Source organism: Diadema antillarum, unplaced genomic scaffold (assembly GCF_040938485.1).
Source record: "Diadema antillarum isolate AM-2024a unplaced genomic scaffold, OU_Dant_1.0 seq00001105_RagTag, whole genome shotgun sequence".
Classification (NCBI taxonomy): Eukaryota; Metazoa; Echinodermata; class Echinoidea; order Diadematoida; family Diadematidae; genus Diadema; species Diadema antillarum.
The window spans coordinates 932,427-951,196 of record NW_027271921.1 but is presented as its reverse complement, the minus strand read 5'-3'; the positions used below and the strand labels follow the sequence as shown (position 1 = coordinate 951,196).

At 37.1% G+C, this 18,770-nt stretch overlaps 1 protein-coding gene across 1 annotated transcript in view; it reads right to left on the bottom strand.

Moving 5' to 3' along the window:
* Positions 1–1,754: 1,754 nt before the first annotated feature.
* The window catches only part of LOC139743774 (exportin-T-like), a 101,933-nt gene continuing 84,917 nt past the window's right edge, over positions 1,755–18,770 (bottom strand). Inside the window, exons 21-22 of the mRNA XM_071654227.1 lie at positions 12,004–12,060; positions 1,755–5,582 (exon numbers count right to left, since the gene is read on the bottom strand). Of these exons, the coding sequence (XP_071510328.1) occupies positions 5,541–5,582; positions 12,004–12,060 (99 nt within the window). The 3' untranslated portion in view covers positions 1,755–5,540. The remainder of the gene's footprint in view (positions 5,583–12,003; positions 12,061–18,770) is intronic.

Here is an 18,770-nt window from a genome sequence, read left to right as displayed (position 1 = left end):
TTTTCCAAAAAAAAAAAGAAAAAAAAAAGAGGATGCTCAGATTTATGTTTATTATTATGCCTCCGCCACGAAGTGGTGCCGGAGGCATTATGTTCTCGGGTTGTCCGTCCGTCCGTCCGTACGTCCGTCCGTCCGCATTCGTTTACGCGATAACGTGAGAAATATTGACTGGAATTTTACCAAACTTGGTCCAAGTATAAAGTATGATGGGGCAATTACTTGATCAGATTTTGGGTGAAATCGGCCAAAGGTCAAAGGTCAAGGTAAAATCATGAAATTGTATCCATTTACGCGATAACTCAAGATTGGATCGAGCAAATTTCACCCAACTTTGTCCGAGGATGATGTATAATGGGACAATTATATTAGTTTTTTAGTGGAATCGGACAGAGGTCAAAGGTCAAAGATCAAGGTCAAATAAAAAATGTATCTGTTTACGTGATAACTCAAAACTGGATGAAGCAGCTTTCACCAAACTTGGTCCAAGGATGATGTATGATGGGGCAATTAGTTGAGGAGATTTTAATGTCATTGGCAAGAGGTCAAAGGTCAAAAGGTCAAGGTCAAATGCTGAAATGTTGCTATTTCCCCCATATCTATGCAATGCCCAAAGGTATTTTATTGAAACTTAGTGTAGACATGTATTACTGCGTAAAGATTCTCCAGAGTTTCATGTCATAAGGTCAAAGGTCAAAAGGTCAAAGGTTAGGTGAAAATGTAGCAATTTCACTTTTCTCGCAAATGGTTCAATGTACAACTTCATGGAACTTGGTACATATGCATGTACTGACTGGCAGGGATTCTCCAGGGAATTTAGGGGTCATGGGTCAATAGTCAGGGGTCAAAGGTCAAGGTCAACTCCTCAAAATGTTACTGTTTCCCTCATATACTATTATGCAATGCTTGCATTATTAGTTTTAAAACTTTATAGATACATGTATTACCTAATGGAGATTCTCTGGGAAATTTCCAGCCAGAAGGTCAAAGGTTAAGGGTCAAAGGTCAGGTTTGAATTTAAAAAATCTATTTTGTACTGCAATTACACTCTTTCTTCATACCTTGAAAATTACTTAATGTATTAACTTATAATAGAGTCGGTCAGAAGTCCAGTAAAATTCCTCAATTCCCCAAATATTTATAGGTTGCACTCTTAGACAATTATAGCAAACCCAGTTTGAGGAAAGTGAACATTCAAGACATTTCTGACAAACCTGTCATATCAATATTTTGCCAGTTATGTGAAACTGTCATCACACATTGTGAAGACATTGTATTATACAACTATTGGGAGAATCATGCATTATGGCGGAGGCATCAGTCGCCATAGCGACATTTCTAGTCTTTTTCATAAATTGCTTGAAATATTTTGTGCTGATGGTCTCACTCATTGGTGCCAGTTGCAGAGACTAGGCAGTGATGCCAAGTAGTAAAACAAAACAAAACAAAAACAAAAACAAACAGGAAGAAGAAAATACATTGTAAATCCCTAACCCTAATGTCCAATCTTTTTTGCAAATGTCATTGTTCATAAAAGCAAGGATGTATCCTAAATTTCTTTAAAATTCCTTAAGCACAAAACATATACAGAGTATCAAACAAAGCCAGCCAGGAGCATACAGACACAAGGACTCAAAACACCGGAACATTCAAACACACTGATAATTTTGCCTGCCACGTTGTCAAGTTATCAAAAACATCTGACAAAGAACAGCAACAACAACAACACGAATAACCACTGTTGTCAATTTGGCATATTTCATGAAAATTTACAAAGAAATGTCACAAGCACTGCAATAATGGCTTTGAAATCCTGTTTTTTTTTAAACAGGATTTTTATTTGATTTTATATTTTCATACACATGTACAACAATAAATGAAAAATAATATATACATGCAGGAAATTGACATTTAAATCAGCAAATTTGAATTTAAGAAAATTAAATGCAGGATTTTAAAAAAAAATACTGATACATCTTATTATCAGTCAGCTCAATCATTCCCACAGAGAACTGAATTCGGCCACAGTTATTAAGGATATCATGTGCATTGACTAAATTTCAGTTTGAAAATTGGTGCAATACGAAATCAAATTCATAATAGACTCTTACTGTGAATATGGATTCTTCTAAAGCATTGATATTTCATGGAACATTTGCAATCAATCTGCCTGCAAGACAGTCAAGAGATGAAAAAATAAAGAAAGAAATAAAGAAAGAAATGGCATAAGAGCAGCATGTGACAAACATAAAGACAGCAAGACAAAACAAAGTGATTCCCGACAATAGATTTATACTATTTCTTTCCATTAATGGCTTCTGTAACATAACAACAGTGAGAGCAAGTATTTGTTGATGCCCATATCTATTCCACTGTTTCCTACATCAAAAAAATATGGCCAACCCGAAAAAGAACCGTGAATACCTTTTTCCCTATCACTGTCAAGAATTTGCAGCGATTCAATTTGGACTTCGAAAACATAAAATGTGCACTGGAATCATGAAACAAATAGGGTAGGTAGATATTACAGGCAAATTACCTGTAGATCCTTTGGCTATTTTCAGTACTTAATGCTCCTTATGTCCTTGCTCTCAATGGTAAGTAATTTGCCTTCTCATAAGTGCATATTTGCACTTTACTATGCTTCCCTAGTGACTGCCTATGAATACTAAAACTCTGGATGAGACACTGGTAACATCGATGAGATTGCAATATCTCTGCGCTCTAGGCTTTGCAAACCATAGTTAGGGCATTATGTTGGAATGAATTAATTCAATTCATAAAACAATACTCTAAACATATGACTAATTCTTTTGACAGATGAGCACAGTTACTGGTAATCCCATTTTATAATAGGACATTCTAAGATAGTAATTTGTCAGAGAGAAAACTGATCAGAAAAAAGTGGGATATTTGAAAGAGTGGAACACACCTTCTGGGAAAAGTGTAATCCTATTTGGCACATCTTGTGCATGTTTTCCATGAAAAATTCACAGCACACAATCAACAGAGCTCATGTATTACAGGAAATATAGAATACTATGAAGATGACAAGGGTAATATTGATGCTACATGTGCGTAGACCTTTCAAATACCTGCTTTATTGCCTTGACTTACATCATTGCATGGCATGATTTACATCTCAGCTCGACATGATGCATTTCTACTCTGGCACAACAATACATGCAATTTCCCATCATCTTGGATGAAATGTTTGCAACTATTCAAAGGACATAAATGAATATTTTGAAAGTACATATTTTACTTGGGGGAGGGGGGCAACTCGACCCCACTACATACAAAAGAAAAAAGAAAGAGAAAACAAAACACACACACACACCAGAACTCTGATGTTGAAATAGCACTGACAAATGCAGCAAGTTTTTGACCTCCTTTACACCTGCAACATTTTGTCTAAAATCACTTGGGTTTAGTAGTCTTGAAAGTAATCTTGGGCAAACCAGAATATTGGCACTTCGAACATATTCTACTTGTTCCACGGTCAGACTCATTACATGAGGCTGCCCAGATTTACACATAAATCTTCCAAAACTTACACATAATCTGGTTTTAGGGGGGGGGGGGAGGGGCAAGTTTTTGACCTCCTTTTTTTCTCTCCTCTACTTTTCTCCTGGTCAGACTTAGCACTTGATGTTGCCCAGATTTACAAATAAATCTTCATGGAGATTAAGCAAAACTCTTACACATAATCAGATTTTATAGTTGGAAGGGGGGAAGTTTACCTTGAAACCATCAATTATTTAATGTCCAATTATCAAATTATCAGATGTCTGAAGTACATTTATTTGGCTTCTCTCCAGCACAAAGTTTTCTACATTCTTTACAGTAATTTTAATTACTTCCATGCTTGTCCTATGTATTTGATTTGTGTAAATGACATAGTGCAGTTTTCATACAACATAATGTAGTTTGGTTGATATACCATAAAGCCCACCTTATTTCACATACAGGAATCTACATCCAGTGCGCTACTGATCCCCACCACAATTTTCTTTTCTTTCTTGTCCGTTTCCACCAAAATATATTTTTGTAACCAAAATCCCTGATAAGCTTTAAGAGGATGACATAGATTACGAAAGGCATGTAGAGTCCAACCTATCGGACAAAACATTTCTGTCATTAAATTGCAAAAGCAGCTGCAATTACACATACACCTTGAAATCAGTATATAAAGCAATTATCCAAACCAAAGATGCATGCATGAAAAACACCAAATGTGAGAAATACTAAAGAAGGAATGTTAAAAAAAAAGAAAATCATTTCAGCAGAATAAGCCCCATTTCTCAAGATGGTCACTTGACTTCCATGTTAAATTGATAGGCAAATAAAAACCACTCAGGTGCTTGACTAAGAATTGAAAAAGCACACAAGATTAAAAAAAAAAATCTCTTCTTTTCAAAGAGCAATATATTTCATAATACATGCTTGCTCTGAGGAATTTTCCTTCTCTATTTATGAAGGAGAGGGGAAAAAAACGATATAAATAAAAACAATACTTTTACATGAGCTCCTCTCGTGTGTATTTTTAGACGTAATGCTACGCCATGACTTGTCAATACCCTGCAGTGATACCATGGACAGAGATGATATGCTCATGTTTTCATTGGGCACATCATCCAAACAATTTTTGCAGAAAATTTACACGCTGTCTCGGCATGTTGTAAAGATGCCCCTGACCCTGCATAAAACAACTACATACTGTCTACAGCTTGGGAAGGATAAGAGCAGGATGAACTTTAAAATGCAGGATAAGCAAAACAAAACACATAAAGACTGATTCGCAAATGTGATGTGCACTTGATTCACAATTCATTGCATATTTTCAGTTGAACAAAGCTCTGAGCAGATGCACAAACAACACTGTCTCAACCATTTGTCCCTTGTTGTTCAAAGGATAACAAACTTTTCTGTAAGTAATGATGGACTATGCATTCAAATATTTTCAACTAAGGTAAGCATGAAAACACAAAATTCATCTTCATTTTCAAATCTCTGTTTGCACTCACCAAAGTTAAAAAAACTAAGAGGTAACAAAGAAGTAACATAATATTACATCATGATGAGAGGGCCAAGAAAAAAAAAGCGTAATGATACCAGAACTTGATGCTTAAATTTTCTAGTTCTGATGGACGTTGTTTTCTTGAGGCAAATTTTGATGAACCACGGCAGATGACTTGCAATTGCACTATTCTCTGACTTGTCCTGCAATGTTATCATGCAAATGTTCCAGTTGATTTCCTCACAAAGTGTACTTGGGCCACCATGTTCTCTTCAATGACCGGACCTTGACAATGGCTTGTAAATATCGGCAGCTGTTCTTGGCATCCAGTTGTAAGGAAAAGACGAATAATTACTGAAAAATAACTTTTTCTATTTACAGACTTGCACTGCTGCATTTTTTCCCCGCTCCTCCGCTTTTCATGCGCAAGATTGCAGTAAGCAATCTATGAATTGTCTCTCAACATGGCAGCTGATGTGATTAGCGAAGATGTGGGATGTCAACCGCTCCACGCGGTCCACTGTCATGATGTAACGGCTGACTTTTTGGCTGATTCGAAAAACACCTGCAAGGAGAAAAAGAGTGAAATAAAACCTCTTCTGAGTCACTTCAAACATAGTTATCAAAGTTTTTTCTCATTCTATTGGGTTCACTATCACAAATTCAACAACTTGCAAAATTGTCCTTCAAGTCACAATCTGCGAAAATATCCCTCTTGTGAACAAAGTCACCCTGGAGATGGTGGAAACAAGAGTTTCATCAAAGGTGTGAACACAGTTCTCCTTATCAACTCAATAACTTTTTGTACATACACACTTATGATAGCATCTGGAATTCAAACAGCTTTTGTAAAGATTTGTTCAGCAAACCAAAAAAGAAGGATGACCTGTGAAAAACTGAATTCCCCATCCTAACTTTTTCATTCAACAGTCCTCCTCCCCCCCCCCCCCCCCCCCCCCCAATTTAAGCATAGCCAAAAAAGCTTGGTCTGTTTAGGGTTAACTCGTTGAGGATGGACTGATTTTGCTACAACACACATTTCCCATAGACACATGCCCAAGTATACGGGGGGGGGGGGGGGGGGGGGGGGGGACTAGTCCTTAATGGGTTAAAAGTTCTATTAGAACACAAACTGTGTGGCGCTGTAGGGGTAAATCAATATTTGCTCCTGACAGCATAAATCAACACCCTTGGGGGAATTCCAGTGATAATTTTCCAGGTCATCTAATATGGACATTGTGAAACATTTATTTGCCCTCATTCTATATGCAAGTGGCATTGATTGGTATTAATTGGCGCCAGCCTAGTATTGCTTTCAGACCACACACTGTGACCACGGCATGTCCCAGATAACACAATGAAAGTTGAAACAGCAGTCAGTTTTCTAGGGATGCACAACAGAAATCATAAGTGCATTTTGTTGCTTATTTATTAATTGATTGAAGTGAAATTTCACCTGATAAAACATATTAAACAAAAGCAAATCCTGTCCAGAAATATGTACAAAAGTGTAAATAAGGGCTGTGTTTTGTGAAAATTTACAAAGCTGTACCCTCCTCAAATGCAAATCATAAAATTTTTCTGATTTATTTTGACAAACAGAATCTATATGAATAGTATATGAATGGGATAATATTTAAGTATGGTTCTTAGAATGAATAATTCCTTTCATATCAGGCTTGACAGCACTGAGAGAAGTTATGCACTTAACTACAAGTGGTTCCAAGAATCTTTGACAAAAGAACACATCAGTAATCAGGTCTCTTGCTCTCACAACAGAAAAGACCTCATCCTGCTGCACTTTACTTTCTCTTTCAATGTGCTGGCGATAATGAATGTGTGTGCTTGCAATGGAGCAGCGAATGGAGCATCAAAAAGTACAAAAGCATGCTAGAACACACTTTTGTAAATTACTTTACACAGGCTGCTATAGACTTATGATAGAAATCAACTTTATAATCAATTTTAACTCTTCATAAAACGGGGCCCTCAAAGATCACATGTGACAGAAAGATAGAAAATTAACATATTAAAGGGGATGGCTAGTAACTGATCAGTGGGAATCAGTGGGAATGCTGAGGGATGATTGTTCCAATCCTTGTGGGATTCATTTAAGAGTACATTATATATCTATTCTTGTGTGAAAATTATTTGCTTCAGAATGGTCTCATATTCAAGTAATGTGCAGTTTAATGCTTCCAGGTAAGCGTCCCTGGTCAGTGACGGGGCATTAATCTGCACATTACTTGAATACGAGACCGTTCTGAAGCAAATAATTTTCACACAACAGTAGATATATAATGTACTCTTAAATGAATCCCACAAGGATTGGAACAATCATCCCTCAGCATTCCCACTGATTCCCACTGATCGGTTACTAGCCATCCCCTTTAAGCAAATGTGTGCTCATCAAAAATATCAAGTCTTTAAAGAAGGCATAAATTTAAGCTCATCTTGATGGTGCATTACGAGAGCAGAAATGTAACTTTGAATTTCTTTCATTAGCTATTTTCAAAAAACTGAGTTTCACTCAAAGTTTTACATTGAAAAACAGTTTGTGATATAATGAAATGATGTAACACACACACACAAAAAAAAATGTCCATGAACAAAGATAGTTGCCATAATGACCCTTTCAGCATGTAATTTATTTCTTATGAGTGTTTCGTAGTTGCTGCTTTAAGGTTTTCTCTCATATCAATATTCTTATCTTATATCATACTTCAAGAGATGATTAAATCTTTGTTATTTTCAAACACAATCTTTTATCATGCATAATTCTGTATCTTTTCTTGATGGCACATTTCTGCAAAGTACCTTTGGTAACTTAACTCCTATTTTGTGTTCTTTTGTGAGCAAACTACCTTTGATAAGTTAAAGCCTATCACAGCTAAGATGTACTCTTGTCTTGGCAGTCACAAAACAAGGTTGGAAGAATAGAAAAATAATAAAAAGACACTTAGTTGATGTAAAATGTAAGAATAGAAGTGAAAGGTCAAAGGTAATTGCAATATGGCTGAAAATCACTTTTTAGCCAAAATATAAGCTGGGGAAGTCCAGTGGTGATGACAATGGGACTGGCACTCCAGGACAAAAGTTTCCTCTGTGCAAAGAGAAACACTCCTCAGGGCCAGTGGTCCAAATAAATGAGCATCACTCTTGTCACAAAATGCAGTGATTGTGTGAAAATCACACATCCCAGTTGACTGCATGCTGCTGTGGAATTCCCCTAGTTTCACAAATTTCATTTTTCTCCCTTCATAGACCACAGGTGATACCCTTTGATCACTGATACTGTGTTCCCAGGGTGTGAGAGTGAGCCCCTGAGAAGCAGTGGCAGCCTCTCTTTTGTGCACCACTCATTTGTCTGGTTTTAAGACAGACATTGCAAACTTTTTTAAATGTTGGAATGCAGGGGATTACCTCAAAAAACAAACAAACATACGGCAAGTGCTAAATGTGTCTCACCAACAAATGTACCCCTAGACATTTGTAAAAATCTAACTTTGATTGCTATAAAAGGGAATCAAGGCAAAGTGTTTAATAGTACAACAAGAGCTTTGCAACTTAACATTGGCCCCTAAAAGTTCATGACCCCTGTTTGTGACCTTTGACCTTGTAGTGATCTTCAACTCCCCAAGAGACATCTACCGCCAAAGTTTGGTCGCAAACAGTCCTACCAAGCAATAGTTATAAGCCATAATTGAAACGCGCTGCAAACTTAACACTGGCCCCTAGAAGTTTGTTGACCCCTGTTGTGACCTTTGACCTTGTGGTGACCGTCAATTCCCCAAGGGGCACCTACCATTTAAGTTTGGTGGCAAACGGACGGACATACCAATCAAAATATATGAGCCATAATCAAAATGACCATAAAAACTTAAAGGGATCCTACGGTTTTGGTTGAGACCTAATTTCAAGTTTCTAATATTTTTTGGTGAGATAATGAAAAACCTCTTATGAAAAAAATAACATGAAAGAGCATGTAATACTATGAGGAACTCAATGTTTATTTGATAAAAATTGTTTTTGAAATGGCTGAGATATCCAAAAAAGAGCGATTCTAATACAGTGCACTCCCGTTACAACGAACACGGTTATAACGAAATTTCGTTATAATGAAGTAAATCTTCTGGTCCCAAAATTATCACCATTAAAGTCTATGGTACAAAATTTGCTTATAACGAACACGGTTATAGCGAAATTTCCGTTATAACGAAGTCTTTTCCGAGCGCCACAAAGAAAAACAAAAGAAATGTGCTCCGTTATAACGAAATGCGAATTGCTTTCGAAAATACGTAGCGGAACAAGCATATATAGCGTCTCTACATGGGTGAACGCTTCACACCACTGTGAGTTCACTCCTTGTGTCACGCACAGTTTCTGAGGGGAAGTTGCGTTTATTATTGAAATACAGTTATCCCATCACATTTCACATAGCTTTCTAGTGTATGATGACTATTCAGCAAACAGGATATGATATATATACGTGGTTTCCTTGTTTTCATTATATATTGTATTTGTTCGGTTATAACGAAATTTCGTTATAACGAAAGAAAACTGCCGAGCATTTTGTTATAACGGGAGTGCACTGTACAATATAGCTTTGTTTTACTTTGTTTTTGGATGTTTCAGTCATTCCAAACCTGATTTTCATCAAATAAACTTTGAATTCCTCTTAAAATGGTATGCTCTGTACTATATCATAAGTGTTTTCTTGGTATCTCACAAAAAGTTAAAAGCCCAATCCTCATCTCCACCAATACTGTACCACCCCTTTAACATTGGCCCCTAAAAGTTTGTTGACCCAATACTGTGACCTCTGACCTTGTAATGACCTTCAACTCCTCAAGGGACACCTAATATTCACATTTGGTCACAAATGGACATACCAATCAAAAGTTATGAGCCATAATCGAAACACGCCGTAAAAACTTAACATTGGTCGCTTAAAGTTCGTTGAACCCCTGCCTATGACCTTTGACCTCAAGGTGACCTTCCTGTTTGGTAACATGCGTAACTTTGCATAAACACTCTTCACTCTAAGTTTGATCGACATCAAAGCACTCAATACAAAGTAATATAGTACAGTTTTGGTGGAGATGAGAATTGGGTTTTTAACTTTTTGCGAGATACCAAGAAAACACTTATGATATAGTACAGAACATACCATTTTAAGAGGAATTCAAAGTTTATTTGACGAAGATCGGGTTTGGAATGACTGAAACATCAAAAAACAAAGTAAAACAAAGCGATCGTAATAAAGTGTGGGTCCCACACTTTATTAGAATCGCTCTTTTTTGATATCTCAGCCATTTCAAAACCAATTTTCATCAAATAAACGTTGAATTCCTCATAGAATTACATGCTCTTTCACATTTTATAAGAGGTTTCTCATTATCTCACCAAAAAATGTTAGAAACCTGAAATTAGGTCTCAACAATAACTGTACAATCCCTTTAAGTTTTTGTAGCGTTACGGACGGACGACGGACTGACAGACGCAGCAGGCGATCCCTTATACATGTAGTCTTACCTCACCTCTGGTGTGCTCAACAAAAAACCAAGAAAACTGCATACTTACTGTCGAGGACACATACACTATCATCATTATAATTAGTAATCTATTTTTTTTTTTTACTCACTGTGAACACAAAGCATTTTGAACTCTGAAAACAAAACTAGACTTTCCCAACAATAATTTTTTTTTTTTTTTTTTTGGGGGGGGGGGGAGGAGTGTGAAAACTTTGTTGAGGACTTTTATACATAAGTATCCTCGCTTTGCCAATGTGCCATTATAATGGGCCTAATGAAGTTCGAGGAAATTGGCCCACTACTCACATAAAACTGTACATACATGAAGTCACACTGAATGATATTTGCATTGACTGCCAACTGACAATTCTCAACATCACATTCACACTGGGTTTAAAAGCAACCAGTAAAAATTGAGTGAGCCTGGAAAATTAATGGAACTTGCAATGAGGAGGGGGTAGTTAACCAAGCAACCATCTCCCTTGGGGCTTTGACATACTGTCTAGGAATGTTGTGGATTACACAGTCATACATGCCTCAGGCTTATGTACATAAGCCAACAAAAACTCACACCGAGAATCTAGTCTTAGAGGGATTAGAAAAAGAAAACTATTTCTACTACATGTATACTCTTTGCAACTATGCAAGCAGGCCACTCCTATCACAAAAACACCCTTGCCACAATGATCTTTACAATTTGTGCAGTACCCTAAAGTTCTCTTTTGCACCACAGAAAATGAGTCACAAATCAGAGGAGATACATGTAGACGTATGTAAGCCTAGGCATGAACATTACATGTGATTTGAAAGCTGAAGTCAGGGTAGAATATTTAGCCACGAACATTTCTGGAATATTTCAAGAGGGTAGACTTTTGACACGTGGTTTCACTTTTGGTTTCCAATGAATTTCCAAGAAATTGACTACAAAATCTGCTACACTTCATGCACGGGTCTAGGGCAATTACCCCCTGGGCAATTACCCCCGGACCCTTTCATACATTTTCACAGAAATTTGTTGTACAATAAACAGTTGCTGCCCTATTATTCAAGTGGCTAGGAACTCCTTCCAACGAAAGAGACCAATACTTCATATATTTGGAATGGCCTCAAATACTTCTTGTACTTGTACTCAAATTATTTGAACATATCAAGCATTAAAACAGACTGTCAGACAACATCACGAAATTTTCTGAGAATGGGGGGGAGGGGAGCAAACTAGAAGAGAATAGAAAAGCGAAGTTATCAAAAGTTATAGAACAAACAAAGACCTCAACAGACATACATAATTCACAGACCTCAACAGACATACATAATTTCTTCTGTATTTTTTTTTTTCTGTCTGTAATGTAAAGAGAAAAAGAAAATCTCCCTGAATTTCTTGATAAGTGGGTTGTGGCTGATAAATCAAAATAAATGGAAAAATGACATCAATGTCTGATATTGAATACATACCTTGCAGAAACTCTTGAAATTTTTCACATCCATCTCCTGTAATGCCTGACAGAAAGCCTGCAGAGAATAAAAAAACAAACAAACATACAACATGATATCATTGGTTAACTGATAAAATCTAAAAAATGAAGCAACCCCCCAAAAATAAAGCAGAAAATCCCTAAAATACATTAAAAAAAAATGGAAAGTTATATCAACTGAAACTGCTATTACAGAAACTGGTAAATTGCTTGGAATTTCTCTGAAAGCAAGTTAATATAGTATGGGAAATCTAAAAAGTTTCCATCCCATATTTTGAGAGAAATCACGAAACTCAATCCTTCTGAAGCTGTAAAGAAAAACACCTTACATTTCCAAGACGGAGCTAAATCCTCATGAAACTGAAAAGAAAAATACCTTACATTTATTTCCAAGAATATGTGTGTAAATCACATCATATTGTTTAGGTACAGTAGACAAATGCTAAAGGACAGGAAGCAACAGTCAGTGATGACATAGTTATATCAAAATGGTAGTTTCTTAACTATTTTTTTTTTTTGAGGGGGGACTATTGTGGTTCTTGGAATAGCAAAATATTCAGCTTTCTGCAAACTGAAGACTCTTCCCAATTCGACTAAAAAAAGAAAAGTGATTTCTTTTACACACTTGTGCATCACATTCTCACAGTATGCTACGAATTGAATGCACAGGGAACACATTGTCATTATCTCACTGAAACAGACTATGATTAGAACTTATGTTTTGGGGAAAAATTAACACATGGACACCAATAATATGTTATTTCTTGTGATACTACACTCTGAAAAGCAACAGATAGAATGACAAACATTTCTTTCACATCATCACAACTCATGTACACTCTGGACTAATCTAAATCAGATTGATACAGTTTTAATTGGTTGTTCACAAAAGTTAACATTAGACTAATTGCAGCATTTGGGAGAGCAAAAGCCACACAAAATATATCTAAAAAATGCAGATAGGAGTGTAATACTCGTAACTTTACATGAAACATGCTTTGACATTTTGCAACAAGAGTGCAGAAAATGGTAACATTTGGCATCCATGATTTCAAATCAACGATTGGATTCCTTCCCGCCACCACATATAAACTGTGCAACTACATGTATATATCAGGTAGCTGCCAAGGCTGTTGACTGTGACATCATAGTAGTTAGTAGTGAGCAACAGATTGCTTAACCAAATGCATTATCTGGCATCAACATCAACATCCACAAATTCCAATTAGACACAAGCAAGTATAGCCACATTCACACCCCCCCCCCCATATTCATTTTTGAAAATAGATTTTTGCAACGTTTCACTGTTATAGCAATCAGCACCTTGATGTACAAATCAGTCCCGCTTGATTTAAAAAAAAGAAAAGAAAAAGGAAAAAGGGATACATGTGTAATTTGCCACCGATCATTGTGTATGAATGCTGGAATTTCCTGCCTTTCATTGGGGTTTCCTGCTTCCCATGTTGAAAGACTCTCTTCTTAGATATAAAAAGTTGCCACCTGGGGATAAAAACTTATGGGTGGCACATGGGATGTTGCAGTGAAAAAAAATACGATAGCTGCAGCTGTTGATCAAGAAGCAGACATAATACTGATAAAGACCAACTTCCTGTGGCGGGGCAGGACATATCCGCTTGATTCAGGCAAAAACAGCAATGGGTCACTTGCCATTAAACTTTCAATGGGGATTCCCCCTCTCCCCTTCCTTTGAAAACTTTTAAAACTATTAACAGGGGGGGGGGGGGCACTGTGGCTTACCACAGTAATTCCACTGTGAATGCTTCTGTAATGACATAGCTCTGCAGGAATTTTTTTCATGAAAGTGAAAGTTATTTCAAAAATACTGCTGCTTTTGACAGTCAGTCCGCAGCGCGAGTGAAAACGCACGTATTTATTCAAGTCGTATGCACGGCTGAGCGGTGCTTGCATACGTAATGAGCAGATACATGGTCATGAATAAATCCGTGTAGAACGAGTATTTCTCGTCAGTTTTCGACACTTTTAGTATCGACTGAAAGAGAAAACATAAGCAAATATGCTCATGATCAAAATAAACGGAAAAGAAGAATATAGAATATCAAAATCCCTCTCGAAGTTCGGTATTGTATTCAAAAATATTCCTTCACGTTTGACGCCAAAAAACTAACCTGAAATCTTTCATGCCCCTCTAAAATATGGTGAAGACTATGTCCGCTAAAGTATATAGTATCACAATAAGGGCACGTTTTCCCATCTTCATTTCAATACGGGTCAGGAACTAGCAAAATTCAGAGACATGTCTAGCGTCGAGTTTAAAAAGATTATCCTCGCATTCGCATCGGAATTCCGGGTCTGTGATTGGTCGAAATCTGTCGCAAGACGCGGCGTGTCGCATTGCGTAGTATCCATTGGCTGCTGACTCAATGCTGTTAGTTTTAAATGTTAGGTTCCAGATTGTGATCGAATTTTCACTCTCTATACAAAACTTGAACTTTACACAGGAACCAATGATGTGTATGTGAGTGTGCACTTACAATGACCCTGAACAATGGACCTGGCTGCCACCTGTCCCGAGCTCTGCTGCAAGGCACATGAATGCTTAATCAATTATTCATGTGGATTGCCCCGAGCACTGCTAGTCTGAATTCTTGACACAGGGTGAAATGCATGCACATGAAAGAAGTAAGCACATGTTTCCATGTGCTTGCACACACCACATTTCAGAATGAACAAAGACTAGCTGCGATAGTGGAATTCCTCATGAAACATTCCAATCCTGGCCATTGTCCACGACCATTGTCTGGGTATCAACAACACATTCCACGCGTGTTCATTCACTACCCCACTTCCAGTAAGAAAACATAATTTGCCTTGTTTTCAACAGGAAAATTCACAACCTTAAAAATGGTGCCCCTCTTCGTTTTTTAATTGATCATACTCGCTCAAGTTTCACGATTGTGAAATCGAAGAAATTACGGAGATCTATTTTCAATACCAGTCAGGAACTAGCAAAACATCAAACTATGATCTAAAAGCTTCTTGAACATTGGCAAAATAATCGTTTACTTTGATGCTAAAATGGACTACTATATTGACATCAAAAATAGGGAAATTAGGTGTCAAATTAATGAGCATAATCAGCTCTATAACTTAACTAACCATCCTGGGTCAAACAATGCACTGCGAAAGCTATGAAAGCTGTTGTTGCGACCTCTGCAAAAACTCTCGCAAAGTATCGCGAAATCTCGTCAGTCTCAAGGGCACAAACTGCGTAAACGTGATTCTGAATAAAATTGTCGTTCGTGCCTCATTATCGCACACGCTGCGGACTGACTGTTGAGGACTACAGTTTGTCCAGGGAGGTGGGATGGGTTTCCCACCTCTCTGGTTTGCCTGTTTTATCTCTGCAACCAAATACCACCTGGTAACAGGGAGGGATTTCAGAGTAAGAAGGAACTCCTTTAAATCCTCATCAAGTTATTCTGCTTATGTGTCCATGAATCAAATCAACTTTCTCGTAAAACATCTGGCAATAAATCACTGCTGGGAGACATTTTCATTCTGTCGTTGTTGTATAAATCACAGGCCACACCCATGTGACGTGTTTAATACTGAGATACAGCTGTAAAATATTTCTTTGCATTAATTCGCTCTCTGCATGTGTCAGAAAAAAAAAAAATTGTGAAATTCCATTTAATTGTTTTTATTCCACAGGTATACTTATATGATATCAGAAATATAAATTACAGAAGAGGAAAATGAAATTTCTATAACTTGAAAAATTCCAAACAATTTGAGATCTATGATTGTGTTCATTACACATGACTTGGAGAAAATTTAACAACATTGTATTATACCACTCCTACTGAATAATTTGATTTGATAGTTACGTCGACCTACAGTGCATGATTTGTTCAATTTGCCCTTTGGATGTCGATGCGAAATGTGCATGCATCAACTTAATTGGATGGTGATCTACTTATTAATTGTGTTTCTTTTTTTTTTTTTACTTTTTTTGTGCTTCCGAATAGTAGTAGTAGCATTTGGTAATTGAGTGGTGTAAGTTAAGAAATTCAGACAAATCTCAAAAAACCCTCTCCTTGGTGCCTTGACTATTGTAAAGCAAGATATTTTCGAGACATGACATTTTCGTGAACTGGAGCCAATGGCCTTTTTCATGGCATGAAATTTTTTGCAAATCATCTCTGGCATTTAATGCATATTGTGCAGACAAGAACTACTTCACAAGCATTTTAATTTTGGGAGTCTTGGCTCTTTCGAAATTAACAATCCTTGTTTTACAGTAGTCTTGCGTAATGACCCTCTGCTCGTTACTCTTGTAATCAAGACAGCGAGCCCTTTGACGAAGGCTAGTCACTTGACATCACCTGCTTCCACGCAGAGCATAGATGAAGCAAGAATTGATGACGCTCACAGAGTTTGTATGGAGAGTGCGTCAGAGGGAATTCCCTATTTCTCATCATCAATGCTTTGTTTGTAAAAATGTAAGGTATTGCTTCATCACAGCCCGAAGGACTCGTATGTCAGCAATAAACCCCGCATCGAGTTCATTGTCCTTGCTGAATAGTCTCATTGTTTTAAATACTTCTTTCGTTAACAGTTGTTGCTCTTTCCAGAAGACATCATCTTCCACGTGGCATTTTTTGCCTCATACCACCATGTTTGGATACAACTGAACAATTCAAATGTGCCTTTTTACTCTTTTATTTACTCTGCCATGCTCATGTACAAAGTTTTTAGTGAACTTTCCTTTTTTTTTGTGACTAAGCAATAATAGACTGTTATGGTGACATGTGCTGCACAAGAAATAAGTACTGTATACGCTATATATTTCGCGGGGGGTTTATTTTCGCGAATTTCGCGAGTCGGGAGCTATTCGCGAAATTAACAACACGCGAAAATATTACCTTCCAAAATGAATCCCTTGCCATGATGATACGAACATTTCAGTACTAGAATACCATGTCACGGCTTACCGAACAGACCATACTGGCTAAGCTTGTTTACGCACGTCCACGTCTACTTACGAATACTGTAGAGAGCCAATCCATTATCGCAAGGGGACCACTCGTCAGAAATCTAGCGCGATGGACTTAACCACTTCAAAAATGTTGAATTCTAACTTACTAGTTCGCAGAGTTTGGTAAGTTTTTTTCATGCAGAGTATAACTAGTATCATTCTTATTTGCTAGTAAGTTGAAAATTCACACTTTCTTTGCCACTTCATATTTTTTCTGGTCCCCCAATCGCGAATTTAACCACTCGCGAAAATGTGTGACAGCGGCAATTCGCGAAAATTTATGTACGTGAAAATTATGGCGTATACAGTAGTAATTATCAACTTTTTAATGGTTTGAGTATCCTGAAATATGCATTGTTGGGGATTGTCCATCAGGATGGCCACGAAAAGCAGACCTCGGGCCACCTTTCATGTGTAACAGGGGTCCCTTACTACTTAAAGGTCTGCTTGGCAGGGTACAAAAATCACTGGCATCGTTTGGTCATACTGAGTGATCACGTCAACAATTTCTGGCCATCATTTCCCTGCCAAATTCTGGAGCCAAAAATCACAGCATCATCCAAGAGGATACTGGCCATGAGCCACTACATCCCATGATGCAGAGTGGCAAAGTCATTCACACACAGCATTTTCTGTGTGTTTCTGTGTTTCTAATACACTTGTATTATCCTCCTAACATCAAAACTCAAAACAACCTCCCTGTCCTCAAATAAATGAAGTTAAACCTCAAATCAATCACTTGTTGTTGTTCTTTCATGGTATTGTTGGCAAATCACTCAAAACAGACTTGACAGAAATGTGTAATTTTACATTATACAACTGATGATGACTGAATACGTACATTACTACACAATCCAATCACTTTGAGGCTAGTGTCACTAAAGGTTTGTAGTTACTAATGATTATGTGTGGATGACACAAAACTATACTTATTCTAAAAAGTGTTGCAATATATATGCATTCGATACCTACAGTGATCATTAAGATAGCAAAGACAATGACTACGATAATTAGTGTTAATTGGGACCTTGTTATCTGTACACCAGACAGGATTTTCCACAAATTAAGCATGATTGGTAATGTCGAATAGGTGAAGAGTCTGCAAGAGACAGACAAAATCCTTGTACACTGAAGTTTAGTGACAAAGATTTTTGTTGTTGTTGTTGTGGGCATTATATGCAACTATTCAGTGATTTGCATAAAAAATAGGTATAATATGAAAACTTGACTTGAATTGTGAGTGTAAATAATTGCTTAAAATTTCCAATTTTAAATTGGTTATAAGGCCATGATTTACACAATTAGGCATTGTGAGTGAGTAAAATAGATAAGATGAATAAATTTTGTAAACAATGACTGGGGATGTTGTCACTTAAAGATGACTAATGTTACTAAGAATTGTGATCACATATAACTGTATTCTGAGAATGAAAACCGCTCCATTTCTGGCACGAGAAAAAGTCTGTCTTCTTAATTTCTCTACACGAAAGGACAAGGTATTGGGCATAACTCCCACGACACATCAGAGAGGCACTTTAGGCTATGAATTATATTGACATGTTACTGTTTAGTACAAACTAAAAAAAGAAAATAAAATCAACATGATTGTATGAACACAGATATCCAAGAAATATGTCACAAATGTGACCTTGCCCCCCCCCCCCAAAAAAAAGCCTAACGAATTACTGTAAAACGAGGAATTTTCGTGTGCATTTTAATTTCGCGAA